At 45.7% G+C, this 21,339-nt stretch overlaps 1 protein-coding gene across 5 annotated transcripts in view; it reads left to right on the top strand.

Moving 5' to 3' along the window:
• Positions 1–21,335, top strand: part of dpysl4 (dihydropyrimidinase like 4) — a 37,195-nt gene extending 15,860 nt beyond the window's left edge. For 3 of the 5 annotated variants that reach the window (XM_036960067.1, XM_036960069.1, XM_036960070.1), the window contains exons 5-14: positions 1,111–1,172; positions 4,810–4,890; positions 5,074–5,142; positions 8,711–8,831; positions 9,008–9,164; positions 15,181–15,322; positions 16,060–16,230; positions 16,432–16,611; positions 18,446–18,623; positions 19,230–21,335. In XM_036960067.1, coding sequence (XP_036815962.1) covers positions 1,111–1,172; positions 4,810–4,890; positions 5,074–5,142; positions 8,711–8,831; positions 9,008–9,164; positions 15,181–15,322; positions 16,060–16,230; positions 16,432–16,611; positions 18,446–18,623; positions 19,230–19,321 — 1,253 coding nt within the window. In that variant the 3' untranslated portion in view covers positions 19,322–21,335. The remainder of the gene's footprint in view (positions 1–1,110; positions 1,173–4,809; positions 4,891–5,073; positions 5,143–8,710; positions 8,832–9,007; positions 9,165–15,180; positions 15,323–16,059; positions 16,231–16,431; positions 16,612–18,445; positions 18,624–19,229) is intronic. The other 2 variants (XM_036960068.1, XM_036960071.1) reach the window with 1 other exon arrangement.
• Positions 21,336–21,339: the final 4 nt, after the last annotated feature.

Genomic DNA, 21,339 nt, shown 5'->3' with positions numbered 1-21,339 from the left:
GTGTTGTGGTAATGTGTCTGATACTGTGTTGTTAATGGTGTTGTGGTAATGTGTCTGATACTGTGTTGTTAATGGTGTTGTGGTAATGTGTCTGATACTGTGTTGTTAATGGTGTTGTGGTAATGTATCTGAGACTGTGTTGTTAATGGTGTTGTGGTAATGTGTCTGATACTGTGTTGTTAATGGTGTTGTGGTAATTTATCTGATACTCTGCTGTTAGGAGAAAACAGTGGTGTAGTTTGACTTTGAATCCCCCATGAGTCTCATGAAGAGCTGCTTTCCTGCTGCTCTGCCTCCCTCATGTCAATGCCACACACACACACACACACACACACACACACACACACACACACACACACACACACACACACACACACACACACACACACACACACACACACTGCTCTACCAAGCGTCCCTCATGTCCATGGAACACACACACACCTGTGTCCTTGCAGCTAGACGATTACTGCAGGTGACAACACAACACTAGAGACACAGACTGTACATGAGATGATGTCCACACTCACTAATCCACACAGACAGCCAGCCAGCCCACCAACTCTCTCTCACCCAGCTGAACTACACTCACTAATCCACACAGAAAGCCAGCCAGCCCACCAACTCTCTCTCACCTAGCTGAACTACACTCACTAATCCACACAGAAAGCCAGCCAGCCCACCAACTCTCTCTCACCCAGCTGAACTACACTCACTAATCCACACAGACAGCCAGTCAGCCCACCAACTCTCTCTCACCCAGCTGAACTACACTCACTAATCCACACAGACAGCCAGTCAGCCCACCAACTCTCTCTCACCCAGCTGAACTACACTCACTAATCCACACAGACAGCCAGTCAGCCCACCAACTCTCTCTCACCCAGCTGAACTACACTCACTCATGCACTCACACACACACACAAAACCACTCACTCACTCACTCACACATACAACCACACAACCACACACACACACAACCACACAACCATATGCACACACAGGAGCGCACAGACATATAGACACATCTGCACATGCTTGTGATTTTCAAATAAGAGAAATTCAATTCCTTGAAATGGTTTGAAATGTGTTATGTTTGAATTTATCCAGGAGTCAATTCCTTCTTGATCTTCATGGCTTACAAGGACAAATTCCAGAGCTCAGATAGTCAGGTACGTTTTATTTCTTCAAACAATTTATTCAGACGTCTCTAAAATGTAATGTAAATAATACTCCGTACTCTCACGCTCCAAGTGTATTTTCTGAGGACGTTCTCTTGAGTAAAACATTCCATTTGATCAGCACTCCCCCTACTGTATTACCTCACCACCCCTACTGTATTACCTCACCACCCCTACTGTATTACCTCACCACCCCTACTGTATTACCTCACCACCCCTACTGTATTACCTCACCACGCCTACTGTATTACCTCACCACGCCTACTGTATTACCTCACCACCCCTACTGTATTACCTCACCACCCCTACTGTATTACCTCACCACCCCTACTGTATTACCTCACCACGCCTACTGTATTACCTCACCACGCCTACTGTATTACCTCACCACCCCTACTGTATTACCTCACCACCCCTACTGTATTACCTCACCACCCCTACTGTATTACCTCACCACCCCTACTGTATTACCTCACCACCCCTACTGTATTACCTCACCACCCCTACTGTATTACCTCACCACCCCTACTGTATTACCTCACCACCCCTACTGTATTACCTCACCACCCCTACTGTATTACCTCACCACCCCTACTGTATTACCTCACCACCCCTACTGTATTACCTCACCACCCCTACTGTATTACCTCACTCCCCCTACTGTATTACCTCACCACCCCTACTGTATTACCTCACTCCCCCTACTGTATTACCTCACCACCCCTACTGTATTACCTCACTCCCCTACTGTATTACCTCACCACCCCTACTGTATTACCTCACCACCCCTACTGTATTACCTCACCACCCCTACTGTATTACCTCACCACCCCTACTGTATTACCTCACCACCCCTACTGTATTACCTCACCACCCCTACTGTATTACCTCACCACCCCTACTGTATTACCTCACCACCCCTACTGTATTACCTCACTCCCCTACTGTATTACCTCACTCCCCCTACTGTATTACCTCACCACCCCTACTGTATTACCTCACCACCCCTACTGTATTACCTCACCACCCCTACTGTATTACCTCACCACCCCTACTGTATTACCTCACCACCCCTACTGTATTACCTCACCACCCCTACTGTATTACCTCACCACCCCTACTGTATTACCTCACCACCCCTACTGTATTACCTCACTCCCCCTACTGTATTACCTCACTCCCCCTACTGTATTACCTCACCACCCCTACTGTATTACCTCACCACCCCTACTGTATTACCTCACCACCCCTACTGTATTACCTCACCACCCCTACTGTATTACCTCACCACCCCTACTGTATTACCTCACTTCCCCTACTGTATTACCTCACTCCCCCTACTGTATTACCTCACCACCCCTACTGTATTACCGCACCACCCCTACTGTATTACCTCACCACCACCCCTACTGTATTACCTCACCACCACCCCTACTGTATTACCTCACCACCCCTACTGTATTACCTCACCACCCCTACTGTATTACCTCACCACCCCTACTGTATTACCTCACTCCCCCTACTGTATTACCTCACCACCCCTACTGTATTACCTCACTCCCCCTACTGTATTACCTCACCACCCCTACTGTATTACCTCACTCCCCTACTGTATTACCTCACTCCCCCTACTGTATTACCTCACCACCCCTACTGTATTACCTCACCACCCCTACTGTATTACCTCACCACCCCTACTGTATTACCTCACCACCCCTACTGTATTACCTCACCACCCCTACTGTATTACCTTACCACGCCTACTGTATTACCTCACACTGAGCAGCACTCCCCCTACTGTATTACCTCACCACCCCTACTGTATTACCTCACCACCCCTACTGTATTACCTCACGCTGAGCAGCACTCCCCCTACTGTATTACCTCACGCTGAGCAGCACTCCCCCTACTGTATTACCTCACGCTGTGCAGCACTCCCCCTACTGTATTACCTCACGCTGAGCAGCACTCCCCCTACTGTATTACCTCAGCACTCCCCCTACTGTATTACCTCACGCTGAGCATCACTCCCCCTACTGTATTACCTCACGCTGAGCAGCACTCCCCCTACTGTATTACCTCACGCTGAGCAGCACTCCCCCTACTGTATTACCTCACGCTGAGCATCACTCCCTCTACTGTATTACCTCACGCTGAGCATCACTCCCCCTACTGTATTACCTCACGCTGAGCAGCACTCCCCCTACTGTATTACCTCACGCTGAGCAGCACTCCCCCTACTGTATTACCTCAGCACTCCCCCTACTGTATTACCTCACGCTGAATAGCACTCCCCCTACTGTATTACCTCACGCTGAGCAGCACTCCCCCTACTGTATTACCTCACGCTGAGCAGCACTCCCCCTACTGTATTACCTCAGCACTCCCCCTACTGTATTACCTCACGCTGAGCATCACTCCCCCTACTGTATTACCTCACGCTGAGCAGCACTCCCCCTACTGTATTACCTCACGCTGAGCATCACTCCCTCTACTGTATTACCTCACGCTGAGCAGCACTCCCCCTACTGTATTACCTCACGCTGAGCATCACTCCCCCTACTGTATTACCTCAGCACTCCCCCTACTGTATTACCTCACGTGGAGCAGCACTCCCCCTACTGTATTACCTCACGCTGAGCATCACTCCCTCTACTGTATTACCTCACGCTGAGCATCACTCCCCCTACTGTATTACCTCACGCTGAGCATCACTCCCTCTACTGTATTACCTCACGCTGAGCAGCACTCCCCCTACTGTATTACCTCACGCTGAGCATCACTCCCTCTACTGTATTACCTCAGCACTCCCCCTACTGTATTACCTCACGCTGAGCATCACTCCCCCTACTGTATTACCTCACGCTGAGCATCACTCCCTCTACTGTATTACCTCACGCTGAGCATCACTCCCCCTACTGTATTACCTCACGCTGAGCATCACTCCCTCTACTGTATTACCTCACGCTGAGCAGCACTGCCCCCTACTGTATCACCTCACGCTGAGCAGCACTCCCTCTACTGTATTACCTCACGCTGCACCTCTGTCACGAACCGGCTCAAAGCCCGTAACAAAGGGAGACAACGTGGAGATAATAAATACATCTTTTGTTACTCCTTAACTAAAGCAACTAAGGAAAATATACAATGATGTGTGTAATCAGTAATCAGTAGTGTAAGTGAGTGTTTTGCATGCATGAAGGTGATAATGCAGGGTGTTGAAAGGTGCCAAAGCAAACAAACAAAAGGCCACCAAGAACCACAACACGATCTACAAAGGTGTCTGCATGGAGAGAGTCTCCCAGCATGAATGTGGAAGAGGTCTATTTATCCTGGGAGACACCTGGCCCAGGTGTTTCCCATGTAGCTGACGACCCTCCCAACTCCGCCCACCGGCATCCTAATAAGGAAACAAGAACAAAGCGAGGATACGGCAGACAGAGTGGGAGGGTCGTCACACCTCCACATTCATTGAACCTTCTTCCAGCCAGGACAATGGCAACAATAGATACCAAACAAGAGAAGGCTTTTAGAGCATGAGAGTGTGGAGCACGGTCCTCTGCATTTTGATGAACCCCCCCCCCCCCCCACCCCCACACTCCTTGTTTTTATCTCTTTCCCATGCCAGATGTATGAGATGTTTGGTATCATTAGAGACCTGGGGGCCATCGCTCAGGTTCACGCTGAGAACGGGGACATCATTGACGAGGTAGGCTACTGTACTGTTGACTTGAATGACAGTGACTGGGCAGATCTGTCCTGGGCAGATCTCTCCTGGGCAAAGGTCATCTTCAGTTGACATATTTCTATCTATATAGGAGCAGAATAAACTGCTGTCTTTGATTGCACCATGTGAAGTGTAGTTTCCGTCTTCCCCCTTCTATCTATATAGGAGCAGAAGCGACTACTGGAGCTGGGGATCACTGGGCCTGAGGGACATGTGCTGTGTCACCCAGAGGAGGTAGGGACTTCCTGTCTCTGTGTAAACAATAGCCTCATTTACATGATCACACTACAGTATCTTGTTATGAGCCAGTGTTACTGCTAGTGACAGAGTGGTTTGAAACCGGGAGACTAGACATGCCATTGCTTGTTGAAAATACCTTGTGGATGAATTTTCCACTCTCAATAATAATGGAAATGAGACTGAATATTGTAATCTCAATCAATCAATCAAATGTATTTTATTAAAGCCCTTTTTACATCAGCTGTAGTTACAAAGTGCTCAAACCCCAAAGAGCAAGCAACGTCAATGTAGAAGAACAGTGGCTAGGAAAATCTCTCTAGAAAGGAAGGAACCTAGGAAGAAACCTAGAGAGGAACCAGGATCGGAGTGGCCAGTCCTCTTTTAACATTTTTTTAAATATTTATTTAACTGGCAAGTCAGTTAAAAACATTCCTATTAACAATGACGGCCTCCCAAAAGGCAGAAGGCCTCCTGCAGAGACGGGGGCTGGGATTAAAAATAAATAAATACAATATAAATATAGAACAAAACACACATCACTAGAAGAGAGACAACACAACACTACATAAAGAGAGACCTAAGACAACAACACATAGCAAGGCAGCAACACATGACAACACAACATGGTAGCAACACAACATGACAACAACATGGCAGCAACACAACATGGCAGCAACACATGACAACACAGCATGGTGGCAACACAACATGACAACAACATGGCAGAAACACATGACAACACAGCATGGTGGCAACACAACATGACAACAACATGGCAGCAACACATGACAACACAGCATGGTGGCAACACAACATGACAACAACATGGCAGCAACACATGACAACACAGCATGGTAGCTACACAACATGACAACAACATGGCAGCAACACATGACAACACAGCATGGTGGCAACACAACATGACAACAACATGGCAGCAACACATGACAACACAGCATGGTAGCTACACAACATGACAACAACATGGTAGCAACACAACATGGCAGCAACACATGACAACACAGCATGGTGGCAACACAACATGACAACAACATGGCAGCAACACATGACAACACAGCATGGTGGCAACACAACATGACAACAACATGGCAGCAACACATGACAACACAGCATGGTAGCTACACAACATGACAACAACATGGTAGCAACACAACACCACATAAAGAGAGACCTAAGACAACAACACATAGCAAGGCAGCAACACATGACAACACAGCATGGTGGCAACACAACATGACAACAACATGGCAGCAACACATGACAACACAGCATGGTGGCAACACAACATGACAACAACATGGCAGCAACACATGACAACACAGCATGGTGGCAACACAACATGACAACAACATGGCAGCAACACATGACAACACAGCATGGTAGCTACACAACATGACAACAACATGGTAGCAACACAACATGGCAGCAACACATGACAACACTGCATGGTAGCAACACAACATGACAACAACATGGTAGCAGCACAACATGGCAGCAACACATGACAACACAGCATGGTAGCAACACAACATGACAACAACATGGTAGCAACACAACATGGCAGCAACACATGACAACACTGCATGGTAGCAACACAACATGACAACAACATGGTAGCAACACAACATGGCAGCAACACATGACAACACAGCATGGTAGCAACACAACATGGTAGCACCACAAAACATGGTACAAACATTATTGGGCACAGACAACAGCACAAAGGGCAAGAAGGTAGAGACAATACATGTTGCAAAGCAGACACAACTGTCAGTAAGAGTGTCATTGATTGAGTCTTTGAATGAAGAGATTGAGATAAAACTGTCCAGTTTGAGTGTTTTGTTCCAGTCGCTGGCTGCAGCGAACTGAAAAGAGGAGCGACCCAGGGATGTTTGTGCTTTGGGGACTTTTAACAGAATGTGACAGGCAGAACGGGTGTTGAATGTGGAGGATGAGGACTGCAGTAGATATCTCAGATAGGGGGGAGTGAAGGGGTGTTGTATGTGGAGGATGAGGGCTGCAGTAGATATCTCAGATAGGGGGGAGTGAGGCCTAAGAGGGTTTTATAAATAAGCATCAACCAGTGGGTCTTGCGACAGGTATACAGAGATGACCAGTTTACAGAGGAGTATAGAGTGCAGTGATGTGTCCTATAAGGAGCATTGGTGGCAAATCTGATGGCCGAATGGTAAAGAACATCTAGCTGCTCAAGAGCACCCTTACCTGCCGATCTATAAATTCTGTCTCTATAATCTAGCATGGGTAGGATGGTCATCTGAATCAGGGTTAGTTTGGCAGCTGGGGTGAAAGAGGAGCATTTTACGATAGAGGAAACAAAGTTTAGATTTAACTTTAGCCAGCAGCTTTGATATGTGCTGAGAGAAGGACAGTGTACCGTCTAGCCATACTCCCAACTACTTGTATGAGGTGACTACCTCCAGCTCTAAACCCTCAGTGGTAGTAATAACACCAGTGGGAAGAGGGGCATTCTTCTTACCAAACCACATGACCTTTGTTTTGGAGGTGTTCAGAACAAGGTTAAGGGTAGAGAAAGCTTGTTGGACACTAACAACGTTTTGTTGTAGAGCATTTAACAGTATAAGACTGTATCATCTGCATATAAATGGATGAGAGAGCTTCCTACTGCCTGAGCTATGTTGTCGATGTAAATTGAGAAGTGCCTTAAACCACTGCGCCACTCGGGAGTCGTAGTGTTACTCAAGTGATTTGTGGTCGTCACTAGTTACCACAGCCACAAAGTCATAAACCTATTTCTCCCATTTCTCTTCTTCAAATCTGATTTTAAACCTAAGCCTACACTCTTAGAAAAAAAAGTGTTATCTAGAACCTAAAAGGGTTCTACAGCCGTATAACTATTTTTGGTTCCAGGTAGAACCCTTTTCGTTTCCATGTAGAACCCTTTCTACAGAGGGTTTTTACATGGAACCCAAAAGAGTTCTACCTGGAATCAAAAAGTGTTCTCCTATGGACACTTTTGGTGTGTAACCTGAACCACACTGCAAACCTTATGCCTAAACCGAACTTAAAATACATGTTTAAAATGATGATATTGCCAATTTTGACTTTGTGGCTGTTGTACCTAGTAGAAACCGTGATTTGTGGCTGCAGGTAGCCTAGTGGTTAGAGCAGGTAGCCTAGTAGTTAGAGCAGGTAGCCTAGTGGTTAGAGCAGGTAGCCTAGTGGTTAGAGCCAGGTATCCTAGTGGTTAGAGCAGGTAGCCTAGTGGTTAGAGCCAGGTAGCCTAGTGGTTATTGCAGGTAGCCTAGTGGTTAGAGCAGGTAGCCTAGTGGTTAGAGCAGGTAGCCTAGTGGTTAGAGCGTTGGGCCAGTAACCGAAAGGTTGCTATATTGAATCCCCGAGCTGACAAGGTAAACATTAACTGCTGACAAGGCAGTTAACCCACTGTTCCTATTCCGTCATTGTAAATAAGAATTTGTTCTTTAACTGACTTGCCTGGTTAAATGAAAAATAAATGTTGGTTGAGATGTTACAGTAAGGTTTTTTAATTTGTGACCACTAGGTGGAGACAGAGGCAGTGTACCGGGCCATCACCATCGCCAAGCAGGCCAACTGTCCTCTCTACATCACCAAGGTGATGAGCAAGTCGGCTGCTGATGTCATCGCCAAGGCCAGAAAGAAGGGTGAGACTGGGTTTAGCGATTCAATAACAACTTTATTTGGAAATAATTTCTGTATCATACATTCTTTGTTAACTTTGATGGCTAAACACATTTGTTGTTGACCTGGCAAAAAATGTCTGAAAAAGCTGATATTTCTTGTACAAATGCCTCGTCTTTTTTCATTGGATGATTTTCAGGCATGGTGGTTTATGGCGAGCCAATCACAGCCAGCCTTGGGACAGACGGATCACACTATTGGAGTAAGAACTGGGCTAAGGCAGCAGCGTTCGTCATGTCCCCGCCCCTCAGCCCAGACCCCAGCACCCCCGACTACCTCAACTCCCTGCTTTCCTGGTGAGAACACATACGCTGCGTTTACACAGGCAGCCCCATTCTGATCTTTCCCATTTATTGACAAAAGATCTGATTTGATTGGTCAAAAAATACAATTTTGTTTTGCAAAAGATCAGAATTGGGCTGCCTGTGTGAACGCAGCCATAGAGACACAGAAACTAGAATGAAGACAGAACGTTTCTGAATTCTATCTGAATTACTTTGTCTGCATCTAGCACATACTTCGAAGCTCTCACGGACACCGTTGGAAGCTCTCACGGACACTGTTGGAAGCTCTCACGGACACCCTTGAAAGCTCTCACGGACACCCTTCAAAGCTCTCAAGGACACCCTTGAAAGCTCTCACGGACACCCTTCAAAGCTCTCACGGACACCCGTGAAAGCTCTCACGGACACCCTTGAAAGCTCTCACGGACATTGTTCAACGAAGAAAAAGTACAATCACCCTAAAGCAACCAGAAAACAGATTACAGCTTCTGTTCTCTTAGTCATCCCTGATGGTGACTCACTGTGCTGTTCTCTTAGTCATCCCTGATGGTGACTCACTGTGCTGTTCTCTTAGTCATCCCTGATGGTGACTCACTGTGCTGTTCTCTTAGTCATCCCTGATGGTGACTCACTGTGCTGTTCTCTTAGTCATCCCTGATGGTGACTCACTGTGCTGTTCTCTTAGTCATCCCTGATGGTGACTCACTGTGCTGTTCTCTTAGTCATCCCTGATGGTGACTCACTGTGCTGTTCTCTTAGTCATCCCTGATGGTGACTCACTGTGCTGTTCTCTTAGTCATCCCTGATGGTGACTCACTGTTGTTCTCTTAGTCATCCCTGATGGTGACTCACTGTGCTGTTCTCTTAGTCATCCCTGATGGTGACTCACTGTGCTGTTCTCTTAGTCATCCCTGATGGTGACTCACTGTGCTGTTCTCTTAGTCATCCCTGATGGTGACTCACTGTGCTGTTCTCTTAGTCATCCCTGATGGTGACTCACTGTGCTGTTCTCTTAGTCATCCCTGATGGTGACTCACTGTGCTGTTCTCTTAGTCATCCCTGATGGTGACTCACTGTGCTGTTCTCTTAGTCATCCCTGATGGTGACTCACTGTGCTGTTCTCTTAGTCATCCCTGATGGTGACTCACTGTTGTTCTCTTAGTCATCCCTGATGGTGACTCACTGTGCTGTTCTCTTAGTCATCCCTGATGGTGACTCATTGTGCTGTTCTCTTAGTCATCCCTGATGGTGACTCACTGTGCTGTTCTCTTAGTCATCCCTGATGGTGACTCACTGTGCTGTTCTCTTAGTCATCCCTGATGGTGACTCACTGTGCTGTTCTCTTAGTCATCCCTGATGGTGACTCACTGTTGTTCTCTTAGTCATCCCTGATGGTGACTCACTGTTGTTCTCTTAGTCATCCCTGATGGTGACTCACTGTTGTCCTCTTAGTCATCCCTGATGGTGACTCACTGTGTTGTTCTCTTAGTCATCCCTGATGGTGACTCACTGTGTTGTTCTCTTAGTCATCCCTGATGATGACTCACTGTTGTCCTCTTAGTCATCCCTGATGGTGACTCACTGTGTTGTTCTCTTAGTCATCCCTGATGGTGACTCACTGTTGTCCTCTTAGTCATCCCTGATGATGACTCACTGTGTTGTTCTCTTAGTCATCCCTTATGGTGACTCACTGTGTTGTTCTCTTAGTCATTCCTTATGATGACACACTGTGTTGTTCTCTAAGTCATCCCTGATGGTGACTCACTGTTGTTCTCTTAGTCATCCCTGATGGTGACTCACTGTTGTCCTCTTAGTCATCCCTGATGGTGACTCACTGTGTTGTTCTCTTAGTCATCCCTGATGGTGACTCACTGTTGTCCTCTTAGTCATCCCTGATGATGACTCACTGTGTTGTTCTCTTAGTCATCCCTTATGGTGACTCACTGTGTTGTTCTCTTAGTCATTCCTTATGATGACACACTGTGTTGTTCTCTAAGTCATCCCTGATGGTGACTCACTGTTGTTCTCTTAGTCATCCCTGATGGTGACTCACTGTTGTCCTCTTAGTCATCCCTGATAGTGGCTCACTGTGTTGTTCTCTTAGTCATCCCTGATGATGACTCACTGTGTTGTTCTCTTAGTCATCCCTGATGGTGACTCACTGTGCTGTTCTCTTAGTCATCCCTGATGGTGACTCACTGTGCTGTTCTCTTAGTCATCCCTGATGGTGACTCACTGTGCTGTTCTCTTAGTCATCCCTGATGGTGACTCACTGTGCTGTTCTCTTAGTCATCCCTGATGGTGACTCACTGTGCTGTTCTCTTAGTCATCCCTGATGGTGACTCACTGTGCTGTTCTCTTAGTCATCCCTGATGGTGACTCACTGTTGTCCTCTTAGTCATCCCTGATGATGACTCACTGTGTTGTTCTCTTAGTCATCCCTTATGGTGACTCACTGTGTTGTTCTCTTAGTCATTCCTTATGATGACACACTGTGTTGTTCTCTAAGTCATCCCTGATGGTGACTCACTGTTGTTCTCTTAGTCATCCCTGATGGTGACTCACTGTTGTCCTCTTAGTCATCCCTGATGGTGACTCACTGTGTTGTTCTCTTAGTCATCCCTGATGGTGACTCACTGTTGTCCTCTTAGTCATCCCTGATGATGACTCACTGTGTTGTTCTCTTAGTCATCCCTTATGGTGACTCACTGTGTTGTTCTCTTAGTCATTCCTTATGATTACACACTGTGTTGTTCTCTAAGTCATCCCTGATGGTGACTCACTGTTGTTCTCTTAGTCATCCCTGATGGTGACTCACTGTTGTCCTCTTAGTCATCCCTGATAGTGGCTCACTGTGTTGTTCTCTTAGTCATCCCTGATGGTGACTCACTGTGCTGTTCTCTTAGTCATCCCTGATGGTGACTCACTGTTGTCCTCTTAGTCATCCCTGATGGTGACTCACTGTGTTGTTCTCTTAGTCATCACTGATGGTGACTCACTGTTGTCCTCTTAGTCATCCCCGATGATGACTCACTGTGTTGTTCTCTTAGTCATCCCTTATGGTGACTCACTGTGTTGTTCTCTTAGTCATTCCTTATGATGACACACTGTGTTGTTCTCTAAGTCATCCCTGATGGTGACTCACTGTTGTTCTCTTAGTCATCCCTGATGGTGACTCACTGTTGTCCTCTTAGTCATCCCTGATAGTGGCTCACTGTGTTGTTCTCTTAGTCATCCCTGATGATGACTCACTGTGTTGTTCTCTTAGTCATCCCTGATGGTGACTCACTGTGCTGTTCTCTTAGTCATCCCTGATGGTGACTCACTGTGCTGTTCTCTTAGTCATCCCTGATGGTGACTCACTGTGCTGTTCTCTTAGTCATCCCTGATGGTGACTCACTGTGCTGTTCTCTTAGTCATCCCTGATGGTGACTCACTGTGCTGTTCTCTTAGTCATCCCTGATGGTGACTCACTGTGCTGTTCTCTTAGTCATCCCTGATGGTGACTCACTGTGCTGTTCTCTTAGTCATCCCTGATGGTGACTCACTGTGCTGTTCTCTTAGTCATCCCTGATGGTGACTCGCTGTTGTTCTCTTAGTCATCCCTGATGGTGACTCACTGTTGTTCTCTTAGTCATCCCTGATGGTGACTCACTGTTGTTCTCTTAGTCATCCCTGATGGTGACTCACTGTTGTTCTCTTAGTCATCCCTGATGGTGACTCACTGTTGTTCTCTTAGTCATCCCTGATGGTGACTCACTGTGTTGTTCTCTTAGTCATCCCTGATGGTGACTCACTGTTGTCCTCTTAGTCATCCCTGATGATGACTCACTGTGTTGTTCTCTTAGTCATCCCTTATGGTGACTCACTGTGTTGTTCTCTTAGTCATTCCTTATGATGACACACTGTGTTGTTCTCTAAGTCATCCCTGATGGTGACTCACTGTGCTGTTCTCTTAGTCATCCCTGATGGTGACTCACTGTGCTGTTCTCTTAGTCATCCCTGATGGTGACTCACTGTGCTGTTCTCTTAGTCATCCCTGATGGTGACTCACTGTGCTGTTCTCTTAGTCATCCCTGATGGTGACTCACTGTGCTGTTCTCTTAGTCATCCCTGATGGTGACTCACTGTGCTGTTCTCTTAGTCATCCCTGATGGTGACTCACTGTGCTGTTCTCTTAGTCATCCCTGATGGTGACTCACTGTGCTGTTCTCTTAGTCATCCCTGATGGTGACTCACTGTGCTGTTCTCTTAGTCATCCCTGATGGTGACTCACTGTGCTGTTCTCTTAGTCATCCCTGATGGTGACTCACTGTGCTGTTCTCTTAGTCATCCCTGATGGTGACTCACTGTTGTTCTCTTAGTCATCCCTGATGGTGACTCACTGTTGTTCTCTTAGTCATCCCTGATGGTGACTCACTGTTGTTCTCTTAGTCATCCCTGATGGTGACTCACTGTTGTCCTCTTAGTTATCCCTGATGGCGACTCACTGTGTTGTTCTCTTAGTCATCCCTGATGGTGACTCACTGTGTTGTTCTCTTAGTCATCCCTGATGATGACTCACTGTTGTCCTCTTAGTCATCCCTGATGGTGACTCACTGTGTTGTTCTCTTAGTCATCCCTGATGGTGACTCACTGTTGTCCTCTTAGTCATCCCTGATGATGACTCACTGTGTTGTTCTCTTAGTCATCCCTTATGGTGACTCACTGTGTTGTTCTCTTAGTCATTCCTTATGATGACACACTGTGTTGTTCTCTAAGTCATCCCTGATGGTGACTCACTGTTGTTCTCTTAGTCATCCCTGATGGTGACTCACTGTTGTCATCTTAGTCATCCCTGATGGTGACTCACTGTGTTGTTCTCTTAGTCATCCCTGATGGTGACTCACTGTTGTCCTCTTAGTCATCCCTGATGATGACTCACTGTGTTGTTCTCTTAGTCATCCCTTATGGTGACTCACTGTGTTTTTCTCTTAGTCATTCCTTATGATGACACACTGTGTTGTTCTCTAAGTCATCCCTGATGGTGACTCACTGTTGTTCTCTTAGTCATCCCTGATGGTGACTCACTGTTGTCCTCTTAGTCATCCCTGATGGTGACTCACTGTGTTGTTCTCTTAGTCATCCCTGATGGTGACTCACTGTTGTCATCTTAGTCATCCCTGATGGTGACTCACTGTGTTGTTCTCTTAGTCATCCCTGATGGTGACTCACTGTTGTTCTCTTAGTCATCCCTGATAGTGGCTCACTGTGTTGTTCTCTTAGTCATCCCTGATGGTGACTCACTGTGCTGTTCTCTTAGTCATCCCTGATGGTGACTCACTGTTGTCCTCTTAGTCATCCCTGATGGTGACTCACTGTGTTGTTCTCTTAGTCATCCCTGATGGTGACTCACTGTTGTCCTCTTAGTCATCCCCGATGATGACTCACTGTGTTGTTCTCTTAGTCATCCCTTATGGTGACTCACTGTGTTGTTCTCTTAGTCATTCCTTATGATGACACACTGTGTTGTTCTCTAAGTCATCCCTGATGGTGACTCACTGTTGTTCTCTTAGTCATCCCTGATGGTGACTCACTGTTGTCCTCTTAGTCATCCCTGATAGTGGCTCACTGTGTTGTTCTCTTAGTCATCCCTGATGATGACTCACTGTGTTGTTCTCTTAGTCATCCCTGATGGTGACTCACTGTGTTGTCCTCTTAGTCATCCCTGATAGTGGCTCACTGTGTTGTTCTCTTAGTCATCCCTGATGATGACTCACTGTGTTGTTCTCTTAGTCATCCCTGATGGTGACTCACTGTGCTGTTCTCTTAGTCATCCCTGATGGTGAATCACTGTGTGGCCCTCTTAGATGATGACTCACTGTGCTGTGATCTGACTGTCCTGTTCTCTTGGTCCACAGTGGTCTGACTGTCCTGTTCTCTTGGTCCACAGTGGTCTGACTGTCCTGTTCTCTTGGTCCACAGTGGTCTGACTGTCCTGTTCTCTTGGTCCACAGTGGTCTGACTGTCCTGTTCTCTTGGTCCACAGTGGAGACCTTCAGGTGACGGCCAGTGGCCACAGTACCTTCTCGACGGCCCAGAAGGCTGTTGGGAAAGACAACTTCACCCTCATCCCTGAGGGAACTAACGGCATCGAGGAGAGGCTAGCCATCGTCTGGGAGAAGGCTGTGGTATGTTTTGTTGTTTTATTTTCTAAAGGTTTATTTTTTGTCATTGTATGCTTTACAGGGAAATAAAGAGTTTTTGTAGTTGGCCTGATTCAAAGTGGTGCTGCAGCTGTATATATGATCTGGAGGCAGTAGTTTAGACAGCTAGATCACCGTAGGGCACCCCTGTTTCTGTTGTTGTTGTTGCTTCTTCTTCTTCTTCTTTTTTATATTCTTCTTCTTCTTCTTCTTCTTCTTCTTCTTCTTCTTCTTCCTATTCTTCTTCTTCTTCCTATTCTTCTTCTTCTTCCTATTCTTCTTCTTCCTATTCTTCTTCTTCTTCCTATTCTTCTTCTTCTTCCTCTTCTTCTTCTTCCTATTCTTCTTCTTCTTCTTACTATTCTTCTTCTTCTTCCTATTCTTCTTCTTCTTCCTATTCTTCTTCTTCTTCCTATTCTTCTTCTTCTTCTTCCTCTTCTTCTTCCTCCTATTCTTCTTCTTCTTCTTCTTCTTCTTCCTATTCTTCTTCTTCTTCCTCTTCTTCTTCTTCCTATTCTTCTTCTTCTTCCTCTTCTTCTTCCCCTTCTTCTTCCTCCTATTCTTCTTCTTCTTCTTCTTCTTCTTCTTCTTCTTCTTCTTCTTCTTCTTCACTGGTTTTCACAGTGATGCGATATGTCTTTAACAGTAACGTCTTTGCATTGTTGTACAAAAGACAGCTCTCTCCTGATCGTGAAGAGGATGTGTTGTTCTGTATTCCCCAGGCGACAGGCAAAATGGATGAGAATGAGTTTGTTGCGGTGACGAGCACCAACGCTGCCAAGCTGTTCAACCTGTATCCTCGTAAAGGAAGGATCGCTGTGGGGTCAGACGCAGACATCGTGATCTGGAACCCCAAGGAGACCAAGACCATCTCAGCCGCGACCCACGCACTGGTACACACACACACACACACACACACACACACCCTCCCTCTCTTTCACAGTCAACCTCCAGACATCATTCAGACATTCCTCTCCAATGTGTCTGTCTGCCTGTCAGGGAGGAGTTTTGTCCGTCTGTCTGTAAGGGTGTGATGATGATGATACCATGTCTGAGCTGGATGTTCATTATTCTGTCCTTGTGTGTGTTTCCAGACAGTGGAGATTAACATCTTTGAGGGCATGGAGGTCCGGGGAGCCCCGGTGGTGGTGATCAGCCAGGGGAAGATCGTCCTGGAGGGGGGAAAGCTGAACGTCACAGAGGGCTCTGGACGCTTCGTACCCAGGAAGGCTTATCCTGACTTCATCTACAAGAGGATCAAAGCACGCAGCAAGGTAGGAGAAGAGAGAGGAAGGCTAACCAGGGTAGGAGAAGAGAGATGAAGGCTAACCAAGGTAAGAGAAGAGAGATGAAGGCTAACCAGGGTAAGAGAAGAGATAGGAAGGCTAACCAGGGTAGGAGAAGAGAGATGAAGGCTAACCAGAGTAGGAGAAGAGAGATGAAGGCTAACCAGGGTAAGAGAAGAGAGATGAAGGCTAACCAAGGTAAGAGGAGAGATAGGAAGGCTAACCGGGGTAAGAGAAGAGATATGGAGGCTAACCAGGGTAGGAGAAGAGAGATGAAGTCTAACCAGGGTAAGAGAAGAGAGATGAAGGCTAACCAGGGTAAGAGAAGAGAGATGAAGGCTAACCAGGGTAAGAGAAGAGATAGGAAGTCTAACCAGGGTAAGAGAAGAGATAGGAAGGCTAACCAGGGTAAGAGAAGAGAGATGAAGGCTAACCAAGGTAAGAGAAGAGAGAGGAAGGCTAACCAGGGTAGGAGAAGAGAGATGATTGCTAACCAGGGTAAGAGAAGAGAGATGTAGGCTAACCAGGGTAAGAGCTAGGGGCTAACAACCAGCAGTGTAAGAGAAGAGCGATGAAGGCTAACCAGGTTAAGAGCTAGGGGCTAACAACCAGCAGGGTAAGAGAAGAGAGAGGAAGGCTAACCAGGTTAAGAGCTAGGGGCTACCAACCAGCAGGGTAAGAGAAGAGAGATGAAGGCTAACCAGGGTAAGAGCTAGAGGCTAATGCTTGCAGGGTAAGAGCACAGCAGGGTAGGAGATAGTGGCTAATGTTAGCAGGGTAAGAGCTAGGGGCTAATGCTTGCAGGGTAAAAGCACAGCAGGGTAGGAGATAGTGGCTAATGTTAGCAGGGTAAGAGCTAGGGGCTAATGCTTGCAGGGTAAAAGCACAGCAGGGTAGGAGATAGTGGCTAATGCTAGCAGGGTAGTACAACCATTCAGCTGTATAATTTTTCAAAGCCCGCTGCAGAGTAAGAGATAAAATCAGAGAACCAGTGAAAGGTAAGAGCTGAGAGCTAAAGAGGAATATGAACAATCCATCCTCAAATGGCCCTGTCATTATCCTGTTGCAGAAGTCACCTAGAGCGAGAGGTAAACTTTACAGACAGAGGCCTGAAACTGTACCACATTAGGTTTTTAAGAAACTGTGCTTTTGAAGTGCACTTGCAGCAATTTAAACACTAACGGCTAATGGCTAACGGCTAACGGCTAAGTCTAATGGCTAACGGCTAAGTCTAATGGCTAACAGCTAATGGCTAACGGCTAATGGCTAACGGCTAAGGGCTAATGGCTAACGGCTAACGGCTAAGGGCTAATGGCTAACGGCTAAGGGCTAATGGCTAACGGCTAAGGGCTAATGGCTATGCAGAGTTAAGAGTGTGATAGTATAAAGGTCCATCCCAACTTGTGCTTTTACAAAGGTGGCATAACTCTCTTTCCACCCTTTACTTACTGTATATTACACAGTAAATCACTTTTTAGTGAGGCTAAATTAAGGCTACATTATCCTCTTAATGACTTTATCCTTTACATGACATTCACCTGACATTCTCTCCAGATGCTTGACAATCTACATTACCCTTTACATGACATTCTCTCCAGATGGTTGATGATCTACATTATCCTAACATGGCATTCTCTCCAGATGGTTGATGATCTACATTATCCTAACATGACATTCTCTCCAGATGGTTGATGATCTACATTATCCTAACATGACATTCTCTCCAGATGGTTGACGATTTCTATTATCCTTTACATGACATTCTTTCCAGATGGCTGAATATCTACATTATCCTTTACGTGACATTCTCCTCCCTCTCTAGATGGCTGATGCCCGTGGCGTCCCCCGAGGGAACTATGATGGACCGGTCCATGATGTCATCAGCATGACTAAGTCAGTGCCGGCCACTCCCTCCAGCAGGGGGCCCCAGTGCCCAGGGAAAGGCCCCCTCGGCCCCACCAGGAACCTGCACCAGTCTGGTTTCACCCTATCCGGTATGGGTAAGCTTCATCTACTCTTTACTGGGTGTGGATGTTTCTCCTCACTTTTTTAATTGAACCTTTATTTATACAGGGTTATTCTCATTAAGATCAAATCTCTTTCACTCTCTGGAAGTACCAGACAGGAAACTGCACATCTCCTTTTGTCTTGATGTCAGGGCTGTATTATTTAATTATTTATTTGTCCTTCCTTTTCTCTCGGTGTCTCTGTCTATAAGCATCCTAATCTCTCTCCCCCTTCTCACTCTCTCTCCCCCCCATCTCCCTCTCTTCCACGCTCTCCGTCTTCCTCCCTCTCCTTCCTTCTCTCTCACTCTGACCATCTCACTCCCATTCCCTTGTTTCAGCCAATCATCTTTCTAATTGGGAGTCCTGTCTATCCTGTCAGTCTTATTACAGTCTAACTTCTAGCTCTGTTTACTGTCTCTGTTGAACCACACAGGACCAATTATAGCTACAGTATAGCTGTAGTTACATCTAAGGTCAGGGCTTTGGGAAGCTGTACAATGGTAATTTCAAATCATAGTTATACTGTCTTACTCCTATCAGAACCCAACATGTACTCAATTGTTTGTAACGGATCTTTGTTCTTGTTCTCCGATACAGGAACTCAGATTGACGACCACATCCCACGACGCTCAGCACAGAGGATCGTGGCGCCACCCGGTGGCCGCTCCAATATCACCTCCCTGTCGTGAACCTGGGAGCTCCTTGCTCCTCACGTCTGCTGTAGGGAGAAAAATAAATCAACTACTGTAGCAATTACCAACTACATCAATCAAAACAAATCTCACCCGGCTTCCAGAACTAAACTCAACAGTGAAACCTGAACATGCAATCCTCTTCTCAGATACAACTGTAAAACAGTATACAGATTAGAACTACATTTACCACTAGTAGTTACCAACAGTATACAGCATAGAACTACAATTACCACTAGTAGTTACCAGTCATTCTATTTCTATGGTAGACACACCAACTGGTAAAACCCACTAACTTAGTACTTTGATCTGTCATCCTTTATCAATATTGTGATCAATTCCTCAATCAATTTATCTCATCACCCATCAATAGTCAACTGTCCCTGTTAGATCTCCATAGCATGCAGTTTAAACAGTCTCTGTCTCCTCAGTCAGATAACCGTCTCTCTCATCGTCTCCTCAGCTTCACTATAGCTTTACTAACATGGTGATACATGAGTCCTAGATGAAAGTAGTTTTCTTTAGACCACAGAATGCCTCTCAGCTCTCTCTCTCTCTCGTCGTAGTGATGCCTGCTTCTGCTTTCGCTTCAATGCTTCTAAGAAACTCTGTAGTTGAGTCCAACATGGAACTCTATTCCCTAGATAGTGCACTAGAGGACAAAAGTAGTGCGCTATCTAGGGAATAGAGGGCCATTTCAGACTGACGCGAACTTGTTGTCTCTCTCTGTTGTTATTTAGTCATGGCTGTAGGCTATTTAGGCTTCATCTTACCGTCTCTTACTGTTATAGGCATGACTTTTCCTCTTCATCGTTACTCATTACAAATACAACAAGGAAAATAAGTGCGTGTTACTGTTACTGTGAACAGACTGTAGGGACAGTCCTCTAGTCACGCTTGTCTTACTATTATTATGATGTTTTATCCCAATGCAGGTGAGCTAACTTTGCTTCCATGGTATATTCAGTCAGTCAGAATAGGAACTTCGCCAATCCTTCTATTCAGTCAGTCAGAATAGGAACTTCGCCAATCCTTCTATTCAGTCAGTCAGAATAGGAACTTCGCCAATCCTTCTATTCAGTCAGTCAGAATAGGAACTTCACCAATCCTTCTATTCAGTCAGTCAGAATAAGAACTTCACCAATCCTTCTATTCAGTCAGTCAGAATAAGAACTTCACCAATCCTTCTATTCAGTCAGTCAGAGTAAGAACTTCACCAATCCTTCTATTCAGTCAGTCAGAATAACAACTTCACCAATCCTTCTATTCAGTCAGTCAGAATAAGAACTTCACCAATCCTTCTATTCAGTCAGTCAGAATAAGAACTTCTTCAATCCTTCATGTCTATATAGGAGGTACAGGGAAGCCCATATCATCTGTATATCTGTGTTTTTGTCTTTATAGCACAGCCATGTTCCACTGTCATCGTGTGACTTTTATATTTTTTGTATATAAAGACCAAACATCCTGGTGCTTTGAAACCCTAGCCTGGTTCAGCCATACTGAATACTCCACTGACTTGGTGAAACAGAGCATAGCAGTCAGGATTCCAGGCTATCGAACACCCACGTTGTAACCAGGGATACACAGGGATACGTGGAGCTGTCAACAATAAAACAGTGGTTTTAAAAGTCTTTCGTTTAAAAAAAAAAACCTGACTCTTATTTGTAATGATTTTATTTAATTTTCTACCATTTCCTTTCTCTCTTTTTGTAGACTTCACGTTTGTACTTTTACATGGTCCGGTTGAGAAAGTGAACTTTATTTTGTTTGTTTGTTGCCTAAATAGACATCAACAACATTAACGTTGTTCTTGTTCAACAGTGTTGTAACTCGGTCAGTCTTTGGAAAGGTTGTTTGCATTCGTTAAGTGGTCATGTAAAAAAGGGCAAATGAAGTGGTCCATTTTTAGTCTTTTTCTACTGTTTCTGTGTCCAATGGAAATAGGATTTGTGTCCCGAAAGCTAATGTAAGCATGTCCTGAATAAAGTTTGAGGGGGGAAAAGTGTAATTGG

The sequence above is a fragment of the Oncorhynchus mykiss genome, chromosome 23, assembly GCF_013265735.2.
Source record: "Oncorhynchus mykiss isolate Arlee chromosome 23, USDA_OmykA_1.1, whole genome shotgun sequence".
In the NCBI taxonomy this organism is placed as follows: Eukaryota; Metazoa; Chordata; class Actinopteri; order Salmoniformes; family Salmonidae; genus Oncorhynchus; species Oncorhynchus mykiss.
The sequence above is the reverse complement of the archived record's forward strand: the minus strand, read 5'-3'. Positions and strand labels throughout refer to the sequence as shown.